General features: G+C 41.2%; 1 protein-coding gene across 1 annotated transcript in view; it reads right to left on the bottom strand.

The window, feature by feature from the left end:
* The window catches only part of AGAP1 (ArfGAP with GTPase domain, ankyrin repeat and PH domain 1), a 672,695-nt gene that overhangs the window by 199,119 nt on the left and 456,528 nt on the right, over positions 1–17,048 (bottom strand). Inside the window, exon 9 of the mRNA XM_050915972.1 lies at positions 9,445–9,613. Within this exon, the coding sequence (XP_050771929.1) occupies positions 9,445–9,613 (169 nt within the window). The remainder of the gene's footprint in view (positions 1–9,444; positions 9,614–17,048) is intronic.

Below are 17,048 nucleotides of genomic sequence, written 5' to 3'. Positions count from 1 at the left end.
GGTGAATACCCACTTTGTCAGATGCATGTAGTGGAAATTTCCAGGGGCAGGTATATATATATGCAAGCAAGAAGCAGGCTAGAGATAACGAGGTTAGTTCAATCAAGGAGGATGAGGCCCTCTTCTAGCAGCTGAGGTGTGAAAACCAAGGGAGGAGAAACCGATTTTGTAGTTGGCAAGCCATTCACAGTCTTTGTTTAATTCTGAGCTGATGGTGTCAAATTTGCAGATGAACTGAAGCTCAGCAGTTTCTCTTTCAGATATTAGGAATGGCAATATACAAAAATCTGTAGGAGCACACTTCAGCCTCCCTGGCCACATAATAGCAGATCTTAAGGTAGCCATCTTGCAGCAAAAAACTTCAGGACCAGACTTCAAAGAGAAACTGCTAAGCTTCAGTTCATCTGCAAGTTTGACACCATCAGCTCAGGATTAAGCAAAGACTGTGATTGGCTTGCCAACTACAAAACCAGTTTCTCCTCCCTTGGTTTTCACAACTCAGCTGCTAGAAGAGGGCCACATCCTCCCTGATTGAACTAACCTTGTTATCTCTAGCCTGCTTCTTGCTTGCTTATATATACCTGCCCCTGGAAATTTCCACTACATGCATCCGACGAAGTGGGTATTCACCCACGAAACCTCATGCTCCAAAACGTCTGTTAGTCTAAAAGGTGCCACAGGACACTATGCTGCTTTTACAGATCCAGACTAACACAGCTACCCCTTTGATACTTGACATCATGTGTTTTACAGGATCCCTTATGCAGCACACAGGAGAGACACTAAATAAGACACACACAATTGTTAAATAAGAAGGTATGTTCTCCTGTGTTGATGATACCACATAGAACTGCTGGGTTCCATTAGACTTCCTATGAGATGTTGCCCAAGACTAATCACAATGCATAAGTGCAAAGAAGCTGACTTAAAAGTTGGACAGCAATCATAAATCTCACATTTTCTAAATGGGTATTAGACATTGCAATCTTCATGTTCTTTTAACGTGTTTTTTTTTTTTTAAAGTATGTAGTTATGTCACATAAGACTGAAAGCCAGCCAGGCGTGCTTTTTTTGGTATGAGGAGCTCTATCATGCACCAAAGACATTAGGTCTACAATGACAAGCATAAAAAACCCCATAGAGAACTGCTCCTCTTAGGAAACGGTGAACTCTGAAGCAATAAACAAACATATGGTAATATCAAACCTGGGAAAATGCAACAGTTCCTTGCCTGTATAAAATGGGGGGATTAAATAAGGCAACAGCAAAGGGAGTGCAGACCTTCCCACTTTCTCAGAGGGCTACCTATGTTTCTGTGTTAAAACCATAAATAATATTCAAAATCTATGTAGCTAATGGCATCTCAAAAATTTTAACAGGAACTTAGTCCCCAAATATACTTTTGACAAGAATTCATTTCCAGGCTGGACTGTGTAATTACTATTGATTCTAAAAAACTGGGGAAAATATAATTATTTTCTGTCTAACTTTTTAGCTGTAGTCTCTCCCTCAAAGAAATGCAGTTTAAATATTACTGTAATGGTTACATACCATTTGTCTTAGAAATACCCAAGAGTGAAAATAGTATCTGCTGAGCCTTCCTGAGCACACAGAATAGACTCACCCAGTCGGGGAACAATAGCAGGTGACATCACTCAGCTAACTACACTCAAACTGAAGGCAACTACATTACAATTTTTATACACAGATTTAGTTAAACCTGTGGGAAAAACCCTGCTTTTCTGTGAAAGCACAATGAACACAATGAAGGTCAAATTACAAATGTTTTCAGTTGTGTGACAAATATTTTGCACTTTTCTACAGCAGGCCATGAAATTTCCCCTTTCATCCCTCCTCAGAAAAATATTTTCTTTGGCTAATTCACATCCCATCTCTCCAACTCTTATCAGCTACACACTAGCACTGTTTTTCAGTAACTTTTTCCAATGCAGAAACAGAAGCATTTTCAATCTGTCATTACTGTATTGTACAAAGTACTGAAACCTCCCCACCACTACTAGTTTTTCAATAGGTCTTCAAATGTGAAATACCATACCTGAAATTAGAGAAAAATATACTGCATATAAGTTTCCTGTACTTCAAACATATTTATGTGCATTTTCTCTTTGCAGTCACTTTATACTCATGTGCAAGATGTCATAGTGAGGAAGCTTTCGAAAAAAATATTTTCAGCACAATATATATAAAGACCAACCAAAACATACATTCAATTGTATAATTTAAATATGTACAGATTTTGGACCCTTATCTGCTGTGCATGGGAGTTGAACTGCACCTGTCTATATTTCGTCTTTAGTTGAATTGAAGCTGTGATCCTCTATCTGTGTGAAGAACGTTTCCAGCATCCTTCACCATTATGAGGGTCAGAAGAGCAAACCAATTTATTGACTGTGATGTAATCTTCTAAAATGCTAACATTTCCATAGTATTATTTAAAGCCTTCGCTTGTTATATACCCTCTCAATTGTATCTGAGCTGAATGCTAAAATATGATGAGAATGGAACTCTGCTATACATTTCACAGCCTGTACAACCAGCCCAAGCAGGTACCATTTCTTTTTTATTTGTTTTTAATGCTATCTTGTTTTTATTCAATAATTGCAGCTGAGACCAAGCAAGAGATGGTTGATTTTAAAGCTCTGAAACCATAATTTTTGCCCAGGGAAGAAATAAATGAATTCTCTTTCTCTGACAGTCTTTGTTCTGTCCAGGTAATTTAATAGCCTGACAGACATACTGGTGATCACAGAACCATAGAATATCAGGGTTGGAAGGGACCTCAGGAGGTCATCTAGTCCAACCCCCTGCTCAAAGCAGGACCATCCCCAGTTAAATCCCCAAATGGCCCCCTCAAGGATTGAACTCAAACCTGGGTTTAGCAGGCCAATGCTAAACCACTGAAAAGGACGTGTGATGTCTTGATTTAAAAAATGGTAAAAAGAAACAACTGAGTAAAACTTGAGACAATAAAAAACTATTAAGTCAGTTACTGGTTCAAAGAATAGCTCATCTTCCAGCTGGCTACAGGAGTATGACTAGAGGACACAGTTTTACCACTGCCTTGGAGAACCTGGCAATGTCAGAATAAGCAGCTTGAGATGTTTCCCCCCATATATAAATCAAAGGTGACTAAGGTAGTTAGATGCATCTGTAAGAGAGATGCTGAGGGTCAGACCTTCATCAAATCATCACAAAGAAAATTAAGGCAAGTTTCAACTATTGCTGATTTTGGACAGATTTTAGCACTCTAGTATTTGAAAATGTGTTAGAAATGCCACTTGACCTTGGATGTAGTGTCTTTCTAGATTGTAGGAAGACATCAACTAACTGTTTAGCATAACCAAAATATTTGTTCTCTTAAGTTCCAGCCCATCAGTTTGAACCTGACAGGGTACTGGTAACACTGGGTCCTGTATGTTTCTGCAGAGAGGTTACATCCATGGACAAGAGGCTGATATTTACACCAGTCGAGAGAATCCACACCTGTGGGCCTATTAGGATGACACTGGTCCCATCAACTCCTCTTCTATATACATCCTGAGACAGTTGGCGCTCATTCACCTTTCATTACCTGGCACCAACTCCTCAGAATCCCCATAATCTTTCCAGGACGCTCAAATAGACACTTGTGGATGTTCAGAAGGTCTCTTCTGTGACTCTGATGATTCAGGAACCTTAAAACAAAGGCTTCAAAAAGCCCCCAGAAGCAGTCAGATTTACAGAGCTGGAAAAAAGGTCTCTCTAAAGGAAGAGGGAGAAGTCCCTCTGGAGGATCTTTTTGCTCTCGGTTTCACATTTTTAGCCAGATTCTTCTCTCTTGAACCAAACTGAGCTTAAAAAGTAAGAAAGAGTGCTCTCACGGAAGACTCTTGTAGCTCCCTCTTCAACTATGGAAATTATATCACCCTTGATAGGGATTAGGATGCAGCAACTCTCTCAACACTTGACATTGTCTTTGTTCTCTCGATGGAATCCTAAGGAAGGCATCCTTGGGCACAGAGTCAGATGGTTAACAAATTATGTACTTCCCACTTTTGGGAAGTTCTGTTGAAAGAGACCACTACCATGCTACGGCTAAGGGATCGTGGAACAGACAGCACAAAAAATAACATACTTAAAGGATAGCAGAGCTCTGCTATCCTTTAATATATACCATCTTCTTTGCTCTGTTATCATACAAACTGACAATTCTGCAATCAGTTTATATAAAAAAAAATAATAATCAGGGATCCACATGAAGCAGTCCCCAAGCCAAGGAAATCAAAGAGTTGCTTGTCTAAGACACACACAGGCTAAAGAATGGCTGCAAGAATTGAGTGATGGAAACCACTATGGGGCATAACCTTCAAAGCAGGACAGGAGAAGAAGTGAGAGTGGTCTGACCATTCGGTTCCCTTTCATTCCTCACTGCACCCAACTCACTCAGTTTTGCTAGGTGCAGGGGAGACCTCAGCCACTCAATATTAATAGCTGTCCTAGTAAGCCATGAAGAGGGCTCTGGCAACGATGGCACCAACCATACCTGGGTGCCAGCCCTGGTAGAAAGACAAGGTTTATGGTGTAGAACCACCCTAAGGATCCTCTGAATGTTGAGAAGCCTGCCCTAGGAGAGGTAGGTCTTGTTTAATTACCCACCCTGGCATGTGGAGGATGTAGCTGGCAGCATGAGAAAGAGAATCTCCTCCATTTCAGACTCTCACTACAATTTGCTTTCTTCTGGCCTTTCTATCTGCTCTGCCCATGGAATGGACAGTTCAAGTTCTGCTGGACAGAAGGATCATTCCTAAGTGCTGGGCAAGCAACTCCTGAGAGGGGGCAATGTTGGCACCAAACTTTCAGTACTAGAGCAATCCATCCACCTGCTCTGCGGGAAGTGAGAAGCAGCTTGTTAGTTCCAGGTCATGGGAGTCTCATGGAGAAAGCTGAAAGCATATTTCTAGAGGTTTGTAACCTTTGTTGGGCTGATACTCTCCTCAACCGTCTTGTGAGAATAGCACCAGTGAATGGTAGGAGGGCAGAGCTGCTAATTCCCTACAAAGGATGACACAGGAATAAGAACCTTGTCCTACAGATCTTGGCTCCCAAGAGGAGAGCTGTTGATTTTGTCATGCTGCCAATTGGCTGGCCAGTCTAACTATAACATCCCCACTCTACTCACCCACCCCCATGTCTGTTAAAGGGCAGCAGTGAAACGGCACTAGAAATTCTGCTGCCCTGAGACAGGAATAAGCTGTGCTGAGGAACTGTTCCCTCAACGCCACTCCCCATTTGGCATTTAATTGTAGTCTGGCCCTGCTCTGCTCCGGTGAGTGACGATAAGCACAGAGCTAATATTGCAATGATAGGCCAAGCTGGACAATGGGAAAGATGCCATATGCACCTGCACCTCTCAGTGTGAACCTTTCCACAATCCTATTAATAAGGGTTTGCGGCAGTCCGGCTCTCCTCCTACATCACGCACTGGAGGACAGCATATGCTTTGCAAGGACTGATGTCTATACAGAATGACCTGGATATATACCTCACTCTAGCTGGTTCAAGAGGACGCCAAAACAGTATAACTGCCTCGCAAAGACACTCACATCAGGACAATAAAGCCTCTTTTGCTTACTAAGTAACTTCACTGCCTCATACATTTAAAAAAATGTCAAATACTTAAAGGGTTTATTTACATTTTTTAAATGTAAACAGCAACAATCCATCCACTCCCTTCAAACGTGAGTGAAAAACGTGTTATGCTAACTACATTCAAGGTCACAAATATCAAATTTGATGGTTAACTGAGTAATAAAGGGGAAAAACCCTCCCAGTGATCAGCAGTGTTCTGATAAATTGGCTGTTTGGGTGACTAAGTAAAGAGGTGTCTGATCAGCAACAGCAGTGACGTTTTTTTTTAGTACAGACACAAGCCTGCCAAACTACTAATGGGGCCACTGGACGATTGAGGTGCTAAAGAAACACTTAAGGAAGACCAGGCCATTGTGGAGAAGCTAAATTAATTCTTTGCATCAAGTCTTCACCGCAGATGATATGAGGGAGATTTCCACACCTAAGCCATTCTTCTTAGATGACAAATTTAAGGTGTAAATAGAGGAGATTTTGGAAGAAATTGATCAATTAAACAGTAATAAGTCAGCAGAATCAGATGGTATCACCCAAGAATTGTGAAGGAACTCACACATGAAATTGCAGAACTACTAACTATGATATATAAGCTACTGCTTAAACAAGCCTCTGAACCAGATGATTGGCGTATAACTAATGTAATACTGATTTTTTAAAAAGGTTCCAGAAACAATCTTGGCAATTACAGGCTGGCAAGCCTAACTTCAATACCAACGAACTGGTTTTAACTATAGAAAAGAAGAGACTTATAAGACATCTAGAAGAATACGATTTGTTGGGGAAGAGTAAACACGGCTTTTGTAAAGGGTATTATGATTTACCAGTTTATTACAATTCTTTGAGTGTGTCAACAAACATGGGTACAAGGGTGATCCCCTGCATACACCGTACTTGGCCTTTCAGAAAGCCTTTGACTCCATGCTCTGGGAGTCCTTAAGCCTCTGACTGCCAGATGCTGGGACTCGTCAACAGGGGATGGATCACTCAAAAATTGCCCTGTTCTGTTCATCCCCCCAAAGCATCTGGCACTAGCCACTGTCAGAGACAGGATACTGGGCCAGATCAACCATTGGTCTGACCCAGTATGGCCGTTCTTATGTTCTTAAGGTCCCTCATCCAAAGGCTCTTAAGCAAAGTAAGTAGTTACAGGGTAAGAAGGAAGGTTCTCACGGATCAGTAACTGGTTAAAAGATAGGAAACAAAGGGTAAGAATAAATGGTCAGTTTTTCACAGTGGAGAAGTTAAAATAACGGGGTCCCTCAAGGATCCGTACTGGGATCAATACAAGTTCAACACATTCATAAATGATCTGGAAAAAGTGATAAACAGTGAGGTGGCAAAGTTTGCAGATGATACAAAATTACTCAAGATAATGAAGTCCAAATCAGACTCCAAAGAGTTACAAAGGGATCTCACAAAACTGGGTGACTGGGCAACAAAATGGCAGATGAAATTCTGTGTTGATAAGTTCAAAATAATGCACATTGGAAAACACAATCTCAACTATAACTACAGAATGACGGGGTCTAAATTATCTGTTACTACTCGAAAAAAAAAAAAAAAAAGATCTTGCACCATTGTTGAAAGTTCTCTGAAAACACTCTCTCAATGTGCAGCGGCAATCAAAAAAGCTAACAGAATGTAAGGAACCATCAGGAAAGACTGAAAATATCATAATGCCCCTATATAAATACATGGTACGCCCACATTCTGAATACTGTGTGCAGATGTGGGCGCCACATCTCAACAAAGATATATTGGAAAAGGTTCAGAAAAGGGAAACAAAAATGATTAGGGGTATGTAACGGCTTCCGTATGAGGAGAAATTAATAAAACTGGGACTTCTCAGCTGGAAAACAGAGACAACTAAGGCGGGATATGACAGAGGTCTATAGAATCATGACTGGCGTGGAGAAAGCAAAGAAGGAAGTGTTATTTATTCCTTCTCATAACACAAGAACTAGGGGTCACCAAATGAAATTAATAGGAAACAGGTTTAAAACACACAAAAAGAAGTATTTTTTCACACAACGCACAGTCAACCTGTGGAACTCTTTGCCAGAGGATGTTGTGAAGGCCAAGGCTATAACAGGGTTCAAAAAAGAACTAGATAAATTCACGGCATATAGATCCATCAATGGCTATCAGCCAGGATGGGCAGGGATGGTGTCCCTAGCCTCTGTTTACCGGAAGCTGGGAATGGGCGATGGGATGGATCACTTGATGACAACCTGTTTTGTTCATTCCCTCGGTGGCACCTGGCATTGGGCACTGTTAGAAAACAGGATACTGGGCTAGATGGACCTTTGGTCTGACCCAGTATGGTTATTCCTATGTTCCTATGTAACACTGCGTGCAGTTCTGGTTGCCCCATCTCCAAAAAGATATACACCTCTACCCCAATATAATGCGACCCGATAGAACATGGTAAAGCAGCACTCTGGTGGGGTGGGGCTGCACACTCTGGTGGATCAAAGCAAGTTTGATATAACGCGGTTTCACCTATAACCCAATAAGATTTTTTGGCTCCCCAAGGACAGCGTTATATCAGGGTAGAGGTGTATTCGAATTGGAAATAGTACACAAAAGGACAAAAAAAATTATTAGGGGTATGGAACAACTTCCATACGAGGACAGATTAAAAAGACTGACTGGTTCATCTTAGAAAAGAGATTATGAAGGGGGGAATATGAATGAGGTTTATAAATTCAGGAATGGCAAGGAGAACATGAACAGGGAAGTGTTATTTATCCCTTCACATAATGCAAAAAACATGGTTCACCCAAATGAAGTCAATAGGGAGCAGGTTTAAAACAAACATAAGGAAATACTTCACACAATGTACAGTCAGTCAATCTGTAGTACTCATTGTTGGAGATGTTATGAAGGCCAAAACTATAGCTGGGTTCAAAAAAGAATTAGATAAGTTAATGGAGGAGAGGTCCATCCAGGGCTACTAGCGAAGATGGTCAGGGACACAATCCCATTGTCTGGGTGCTCCTAAACGTCCCACTGCCTGAATCTTGGACTGGATGACAGGGGATGGATCACTCAAAAATTGCCCTGTTCTGTTCCTTCCCTCTGAAGCATCTGGCACTGGCCACTGTCGGAAGACAGGATACTGGGCTAGATAGATCCTTGGTATGGCCATTCTTATGTTCTCTAAGAAATGAAGCACACACCCATACCAGCTGTTTCCTGCTGCTGGTTGGGAGGAGCATGGGACATTTTAAAAAGGAAGCTGCTCTCTCACTTTCTGTAGCATCGCGTATGGGAAGATTCTGCAAATGAAGATGTTCCTCTTCTGACCCAGCTTCCAACAGCTGACAATAACATGGAAAGGGAAGAGACAGAAGTTAGACACGGGTGCTGTGAATCCCACTGGCAAGTTGGACGCACCCTTTCCCAATGGCATAAATCTCCTGTTTCTAGCCCAGCAGGGATGCAACTTCGCACTGGGACAGGACTGAATATTTCTCATTGTGAGCCTTTATGTAATTTAGAAGGGAAATAAGGAAATATTTCACTGGCTAAGCACTTTTAAATAAATAAAAAGGTAGCAGCTTAAAGACGCTCAGAGGTTTGAGATCTTTTGTGGGAAATGGATTAGTAGACAGATGGAAAGTTTAAGAGTCATGGATGTCATTTGTCACATGAATTTGTAATTTATTTCATAGCCATCTTTCCCACATAGGTGGTATGTATGTCTGAACATACACATGCACTCACACACACTAACGTATTTGACTGGAAGAGAACATAAATCCTTTTGTTTTGCTCAACATGCTATTCTCTTACCTGAATTAGGAGAGATGTGTAAACTGCTCATGTCTTTGGACATGCCATTGGTTTTGGGACTGGAGATGGGTGCACAAGCTGATGTCGCTCGAGGTGGCCTCTTTCCTGGCACTTTCACAGTAGTTCTCAAAAGGTCGATTTCTTTTCCATGAACGTTCTGCATATAGTCCTGCAGAGAAACAAACCAATAAGAAACAATTAAAAAGGTACAAGAAACCTAGAAGTTAGAATAGTATATTAAGAAGTGGAGACTAAAAGTGGGCAAAGCTTTTCATAATTCTTGTTTATCAAACACATAAATGCACCAAGAGGACAGATCCTAATGCAGAAAGAGGTTGGTTAGTGGCTTGAATAGAAACAACCACCTGTTTACCAGGATTCCACAGCACAGCAATTACACTCCTCTTCTTTATACCCATACAGGGGCCTTTGCATCTGTTCTCCAAAGAGAATTCTTTTACAGAATTCTCTAAAAGTATGTGGGGTGACCAGTGTAATAGTATTGTCATGTAGACTTAGCCAGATTAATAGCTACTACATCTGGAGCTACCAGATATTTCAAGAATAGGGCCAAAAATTAAGTGGTTAGTATGCTAGTGGTACAAAATGGCATGTACAAAAACCAGAGTTGCATATTTCTGAGTTCAATTACATAGGTAACTATGCAAGTAAAATGGGTTGAAACTATCCTATAGCGTTCTCTTTTTTAAAATTCTTAGTTGCCAGGCTAACATTTATTTTTGTGATAATGACGATGTTCTCTTCAGGGCTGTTTCCCATTAGGTAACTGACACAATTCCATAATGTTGGGATGAGGAAGGCTGAATTAAAGGCAGAAGGATTAAAATAGTTTGGCATGTAGGCCTGTTATAGGTCCAAATCACTGCAACTCTTATATGGCTACAATTTGGTAGATTATTTCTTTTCCATAAACACCACTTCACCTTTGACACTGCAATACACATTTTACAATATGAAATACACATTCTGTTTAAAACATGCTGAACTCTGCTAGTGGGGCAATACTTATTTTCTGGCAGACTTATCCAATTTGATAAAAAAATTATATCCGCTTTCTTCAGGTTGTTTGCAAATGCAGTGATTATCTACATGGTATAAAAGGGGAATTGGAACAGTTCACTGGAGGTATTAGAGTGCAGAGTGACACCGAAAATTAAGTATCAGAGGGGTAGCCAAAAATTAAAAAAAAAAGTCCCTTCACTAGTTTCTGGATACAGTACAAGATGAAAAGAATAGCTCCCCTTATAAAGCATCAACTTAGTCTAACTTTCTTGTTCAAAGCCAATTCTTCACAAATTAAAATACAATAAGAGGAACGTAATTGAGCATTTATTGCTTATGGGCTCTAAAATGAGGCTAATCAGAGAGTGACTAAACCTCAGCATGCACTCTTTTAATAGACACATTTTATTTAACATACAATAACTGATGTATTCCATTGAAATTCTGCTAATGGAGAAGTTTAAAGTCTTCTCCACAAATTCTGGAACTGGAGAGTGTAAACAAATCACCTTTAACCCTCAGTTTTGGAAATGTCTCAGGCATAGATTAAGTTGCCTTAAATAGAGAAGGAATCAGGTTTGAAAGTGAGGTATAAACTTACTGAAGAAAGGGTAAATGAATGTTGGGAAGCAGGGAATAAATATACTGTAACTATTATTTTACTATTAAACAAAGGTGCCCAAACAAAACAGAAGCTCCATAGCACTAAATGACAGTTTACATTATTGTTTTCTATGGATGTATTGAATACACATGACAAAGACCCTTTCATTCTGTGCTGGGTGCTTAACAATAATCCTGTATACTTCCCCGCAGAGGGAGTCGCTCCTAGCCCTGCATCCACCCATCTTAGATCTGTACTTGAGAAATTAAAGATACAACTACAAAATAATGCAGCATGTTCAGAAGTGTGATGTATGGTTTGATCAGATTAGAACAGATGAGGGTCTCGCTGTCATCTGGAATATGCTGTGTTAAAGAGAAGAGAGCAAGTCTGATTTTGATATGCAAATGTTACAGATGTAACTCCCCTAGATGTTAGTTGTAGAAAATGCTGATCTGAGAAAAAAGGGGAAAAAACCCTTTAACAAGGCCTGAGGGTAATTCAAAGCCAAGTACTTTTAAACAGCACTTAACAAGTCCCTAGAGCCTACTCAACAGCGGGCCACCCCAGAAGTGCCATCTTCTGCCCCTCAACAGCTTGAAAAACTAGTAATTGCAAATCCATTTGCATTTTTCTTCTCAAGTTGTCCATGTTCATCATTCAGCATTGTGAAAAAAACAAGCACCAGAGCAAAGGGAACCCTCCCCAAATGCGTCAATAACAAGATAACGGAGTGCCTGAATCCCCCCCCCCCACTCCTGCTCTTACACCTTTGCCATCGCTTGTTTTTCACATCTCACTCCTAATTATGTTGCATCTATTGCCATACACTTAATTAGCTGCATTAATGTGATTTCTTTTCACATAGTCAAGCAATTAAGAGCTATGATTGAGTTTCATTCAATTAGCCTCAACAAACATGCTAATTGATGTCCCAGATGCAAATGAGGTGCAATGAGAGAAACCTGCTAGCAATTGAGAGTTGTGTCAGAGACACAGCTCTCAGCTTGCTGACAGAAGCACAGCTTAACATGGCGACCACCTTCTGTGGAGCTGCCTTTCGAGGAAGGGAGATAAGCCATTAATGCCTCAGTGTACCAAACAGATCCCTACAGGAATAATGTGCAGCACTGAACCAAATCAATGTCGTCTCCAATTCTCACAGCAATGGCTGGCAGCCGCACTGCAAGTGGGGAAAACGAGAGGCACTTTACTAGGATTTGGTAGGCGTTACTACCACATTATAACTACCACGTACACAACTTCTTTATCTAAAAAATTGTTTTAAAAAGTGTTCATCTAATCTCCGAGCTTATGAAATACTACATAGGTAATGGCCTACAGTTATCAGTAACTGGCGACTTCATCTTAGTCAGCTGTGGGGCATGCTGGTACTTGAAGTTAAGCCTAGAACACATCAATCAATCAATAATCCCTAAAAATACACTCACTATATTGATTCTCATTGCTTTTCATCCTGAGGCAAAACCTTTAGCAGTTTGCTCAAATATAGCGCCACTGAGTGTTATTTTGACTACTCAAGGCAAGTGACTATTATCTATAAGACTTAATTAACTACTAAAATATCTGTGATTGCCATAGAAAGGACAAATACTTGTGGAAGCAACAAAATGTTATTTGATAACACCTCAAAATGAATTGCCCATAGTGAAAAGACATGATATGCAATAATACAGCTCTCTTTTCAGAAAAACCGTAAATGGAAATATAATTAAGTTAAACAATGAAATGGATGGAAGCTGTTTAGGCAAACACACTGACTGACTAAAGAGATAGATTTGACTTGCCTTTCTAAATAGGCCTTGTCTTGAGAATATTTAGTAATGGCATTTAAGGATGTTCCTTACTGACTGGAACAATAATTGCAATGAAAACATTACCCAACTGTTGGTATACATTCAGGCGGGCTTCAGTTTTTTAAAATCACTCACACACACAAATTCAGTGAACTCAGATGTTCAATTATCACACATTCATTCCCAAGAGAATTAGAATCCTCTTTTATTAAAAAAAAATTCTAAAAAACTGCTATGAAGAATTCTTCAACAAAACCACTATTCATGTCATGGACACACACAATCTTGTCTAGAGGGGGAAAAAAATCAAACTTTAATTTTCAAGACTTAAGAAAGGAACCACAAAAATGTTCCTCCATATCATAACACTGGGCATAGTAGTTTAATTTCTTCTCTACATTACTGTCTGCACATGAATATGCCTTTATTTCAGCACCCCTTCAAATAAAAAAAAAATCAGAACATAGCTCCACCCGGTTCAGAGGACTGTACAATGCTCTCTTAAAACACAGACACACAGTTTATTTTAAAGGCAGAACTATAGGACCATGCTCATTCCTGCTCTATGTTCCCTCCATTCGCATGTTGCCTGTCTGGACTCTACACTCCTTGGCACAAGAACTATATTTTTAATATGATTTAAGTGCACAGCACACTACATTGTGGAGGAAACACAGATAAACAAATTACCACAGTTATCAGCTGCATTTCACTTTTTCTTCTCCCAAACCTAATTTATTATGCAAGAACACTCTCCATGCGTCTGTGGCTACACTACATTTAAACAGTTACGCCTGCAAGCACCCAGCCACTTTTGTTTCTACAACCTGACTAATAAGCTAAGAACAGCTAGTGAAATGTTACAAACTAATAAAATATGCAAACTGAATTTTTAGATACCGAATACCATAAACTTACTTCAGGTTTAAAATCCACCATATCTCCCGTGCATTGCTCCTTGTGGTTAAACAACACTTATGCAAAGTAAGTGTAAAATACTACCATTCCCATTACTTTGCACAGCTGTAAATAACTATACAAACAGCAAAGTAGTATAACCCACACACCTCCTGGGTGTGGTGTTCTGTCCCATCTAGTGGCATCGAGACCACTTAGAGAAAATGAGTCTGCTCTACAGCCCTAGCTAACAGCGAGTTGGCTTTTAGTTCATGAGGTAAAGGCTCATTCACTAAGCTTCAGAGGTCCCAGGTTCAATCCTGCCTGCTGACGACCGGGGTCGATCAGTGTTACAGAAGCAGAGACTGAGCTTGAGTATTGCAAAGCAAGCGAGACCTTTAAAAGGGAATGAAATGATTAAGTAGGTAGCTATGGACCATGGGAGCCTAAGTAGGAGAGTTCTGCACTGCTTTATGTGATATACAAAAATGAGTCTGACTCAGAGTCTTGCTGCCAAAGCAGACCAGGACTGGGAGGCACTGTGCCTTGTACTGTTGCTACCGGACAGTTCTTAAATTACAGTAAAAGGTCCAATGTTGCAGTGTGGTCCTCCTTGCATAGAAACCATATCATTTCTTTCCCTGGGAGGCCTCAGAGGGGGGGATTCTTAGGACTCCCTCTGGTTGCATTTGGATGGACTATAGTTGGAGCAGCCCTTCTCCACAATCCTTCCCCTCATACAATAGAATACACATACTGTTTACCATGATTAGGGCCCTACCGAATTCACGGTCCATTTTGGTAAGTTTAATGGTTACAGGATTTTAAAAATCTTAAATTTAATAGTTTCAGATATTTAAATGACTGTGTTGTAACTGTGGGGGTCCCAACCCAAAAGGAGTGTGTTTGTGTGTGTGTGTGTGTGTGGGGGGGGGGGGGGGGTTATAAGTCTATTGTAGGGAGGTTGCAATATTGCCACCCTTACCTCTGCACTGCTGCTTCTGACAGCACTGCCTTCAGAGCTGGGCCCCCAGCCACGAGGTGCAGCGCTTCCTGAAGCTGGCAGAGGTTCACTGAGGCGAGTATGACCTGGCGTGGGAGCAGCCCATACTGGGAAAGAGGAAGTCCAATCCCTGCTCGGGCAGAACTAGCAGCTGGAGCCTGGTGCATTGCAGGAGCCCCAAGCTAGGATGCTCCCAGCCCTGCCCCTCCCGACTCTGGGCCTGGCGCTCAGGTTTAAAGGGGTCCGTGGCTGGCTGTGTGTGTGTGTGTGTGTGTGTGTGTGTGTGTGTGTGTCTGTCTGTGGGGAGGGGTGACCACAGCAGCCCCCTAACCACACCCTGTGCAGTTGCCCAAAGTGCCCATCCAAAAGGCCAGCCCTGCCCCCTGCCCCCCACAAAGTGACAACCTCCCCATACCACGCCACCCTCACTTCTGCTTTGTTGCCCAGCAGCCCCCGCTCTGGGTCCATCAAGCTCTAAAGGCAGTGCAGAAGTAAGGGTGGCAATACCACACACCCTGCTGCAATTGGCAGATTTCACTGTCCGTGATGCATTTTTCATAGCTGTGAATTTGGTAGGGCCCTAACCATGATAGCTGTTTGGCTGAGTACACTCTTCTTTCATGCTCAACACCAACACACTCATCACAAGGTTGCTGTGTGTCACAAAATCAATGTGCCTAAACCTAATCTAACCTCTCACTTCTCAGAAAGTCCTGGAAAAAACTGGTTCCTCAAATTTTAATTTTCTCTCTTGCATTCCCTTGGTTTTTCTATCCCCCATTGATAACTTACTCTAAGGTAATAAAATACAGAATTTAACTCGCAAAGTGTTGCTTTTTTCCAGTCAAATATTAAGCAGTGCCTGAATATTTCTGCAGTTCTCCAAGTGTTAACAGCCAGAAAAAACACACACTTTCCATTCTGTGACTTGTGTTGAGACAATCTAACAGCTCCCGTTTCCCATGCTAGAAACTGATTAAGACACAGGGCAAGTAGTTAGGAGTTCTATTCCCACTACAGTTTTTGGTTTGCTGGTGCTGGGCCAGATATTTGATATATGCACATTAGGTTCCCTGTCAGCAGATAGGAGACCCTGCTTGTCTATCATATAGAGATGTTTGTGAGGCTCTCTGCATTAAGGCTGGTATATCGCTTCCTTATCCGTAGGTGAAAAATGCTCCAGAAGTATTAAAACAGGAAGCCCGTGTTTGTATCTCAGGATGGCATCTTGGAAGTTTTTGGACAGAGGAAGTTAAGATCAGGATGGCACATTTTAGAGAACAATACTGACTTAGGGAGCCATGAATGGTAACCTGCAAAGCTACTGTTCATCGTCAGGAACAATTGCTTTGTCAGAAGCGGGTGCGAGACATGGACTAGTAAATGCTGAAGCCGTACTTTTGTGTGTACATGGCAGTCAGACATTTTTATTGCAAAATGCCGTCTGGAAAAGATGCAAAACAAAATTGCTAAACTGCAAAAGAAAAAAAAATTAGGGGGAAAAACAAAAGGCCCCCTTCCCTTTGCTTATTGAGTTCAAAGGCATAACATGCAGCACCCTGCAGCAAATGGGAAGCTACACTAATTTTAAAGCCATAAAATGCTATAAAGTGCCCTGCGGGGCAGGACTACACTGAAGCTAGTTGCACCTAAATAAGACATGGTTCATTTACTTCGCAGCTTAGCCTAATGTAATCATCAGCGGATTTCTAGCCTAGAGTTGTAACAGGCAAATAGCCGATACTGCGGAGGCGACACTCCCAGCCATAGAGGGGGCCTCAGCTAGATTGCTGTTGATTAGAAAATTTTTCAGTTTTGACAAGCACTTAATGAACATAAATCGCACCTTGATTGGTTTCCATTTGGGGCCACAGGCACACCTGAGAAAAAACAACAATCTCCAACTCCACTTCCCCCATTCTTTGCAGAGACCTCAGCAAAAACCTACAGTCCTGTTGTGATAAACATTTTCTTATGTGGCTCATAAGTTTCTGTGCAAGCAGCAGTGAAAGAACATTTTCCCTAAGCGCCTTCCTACACAGAGATATGGACATTACATCCTTTAACATCTTAGTACACTGTGATTTCTTAAAAGGTACTACAAAGCTATCTCCCCAGAAAACAACACTGGGGGACAATTAGTCATTTTAAAATGTGTGTGTCAGTCTGTTCTGGAAAACACTCTGATCAACCCAAAGCTCCTCCTGGGTCTTGGTAACAAGAAGGTCATCTTGTTTCCTTACTATTAATATTGGGAACT

The sequence above is a fragment of the Gopherus flavomarginatus genome, chromosome 10 (genome assembly GCF_025201925.1).
Source record: "Gopherus flavomarginatus isolate rGopFla2 chromosome 10, rGopFla2.mat.asm, whole genome shotgun sequence".
NCBI classification, from domain to species: Eukaryota; Metazoa; Chordata; order Testudines; family Testudinidae; genus Gopherus; species Gopherus flavomarginatus.
Note: the sequence above shows the minus strand (reverse complement) of the source record. Positions and strands in the feature narration are given on the sequence as shown.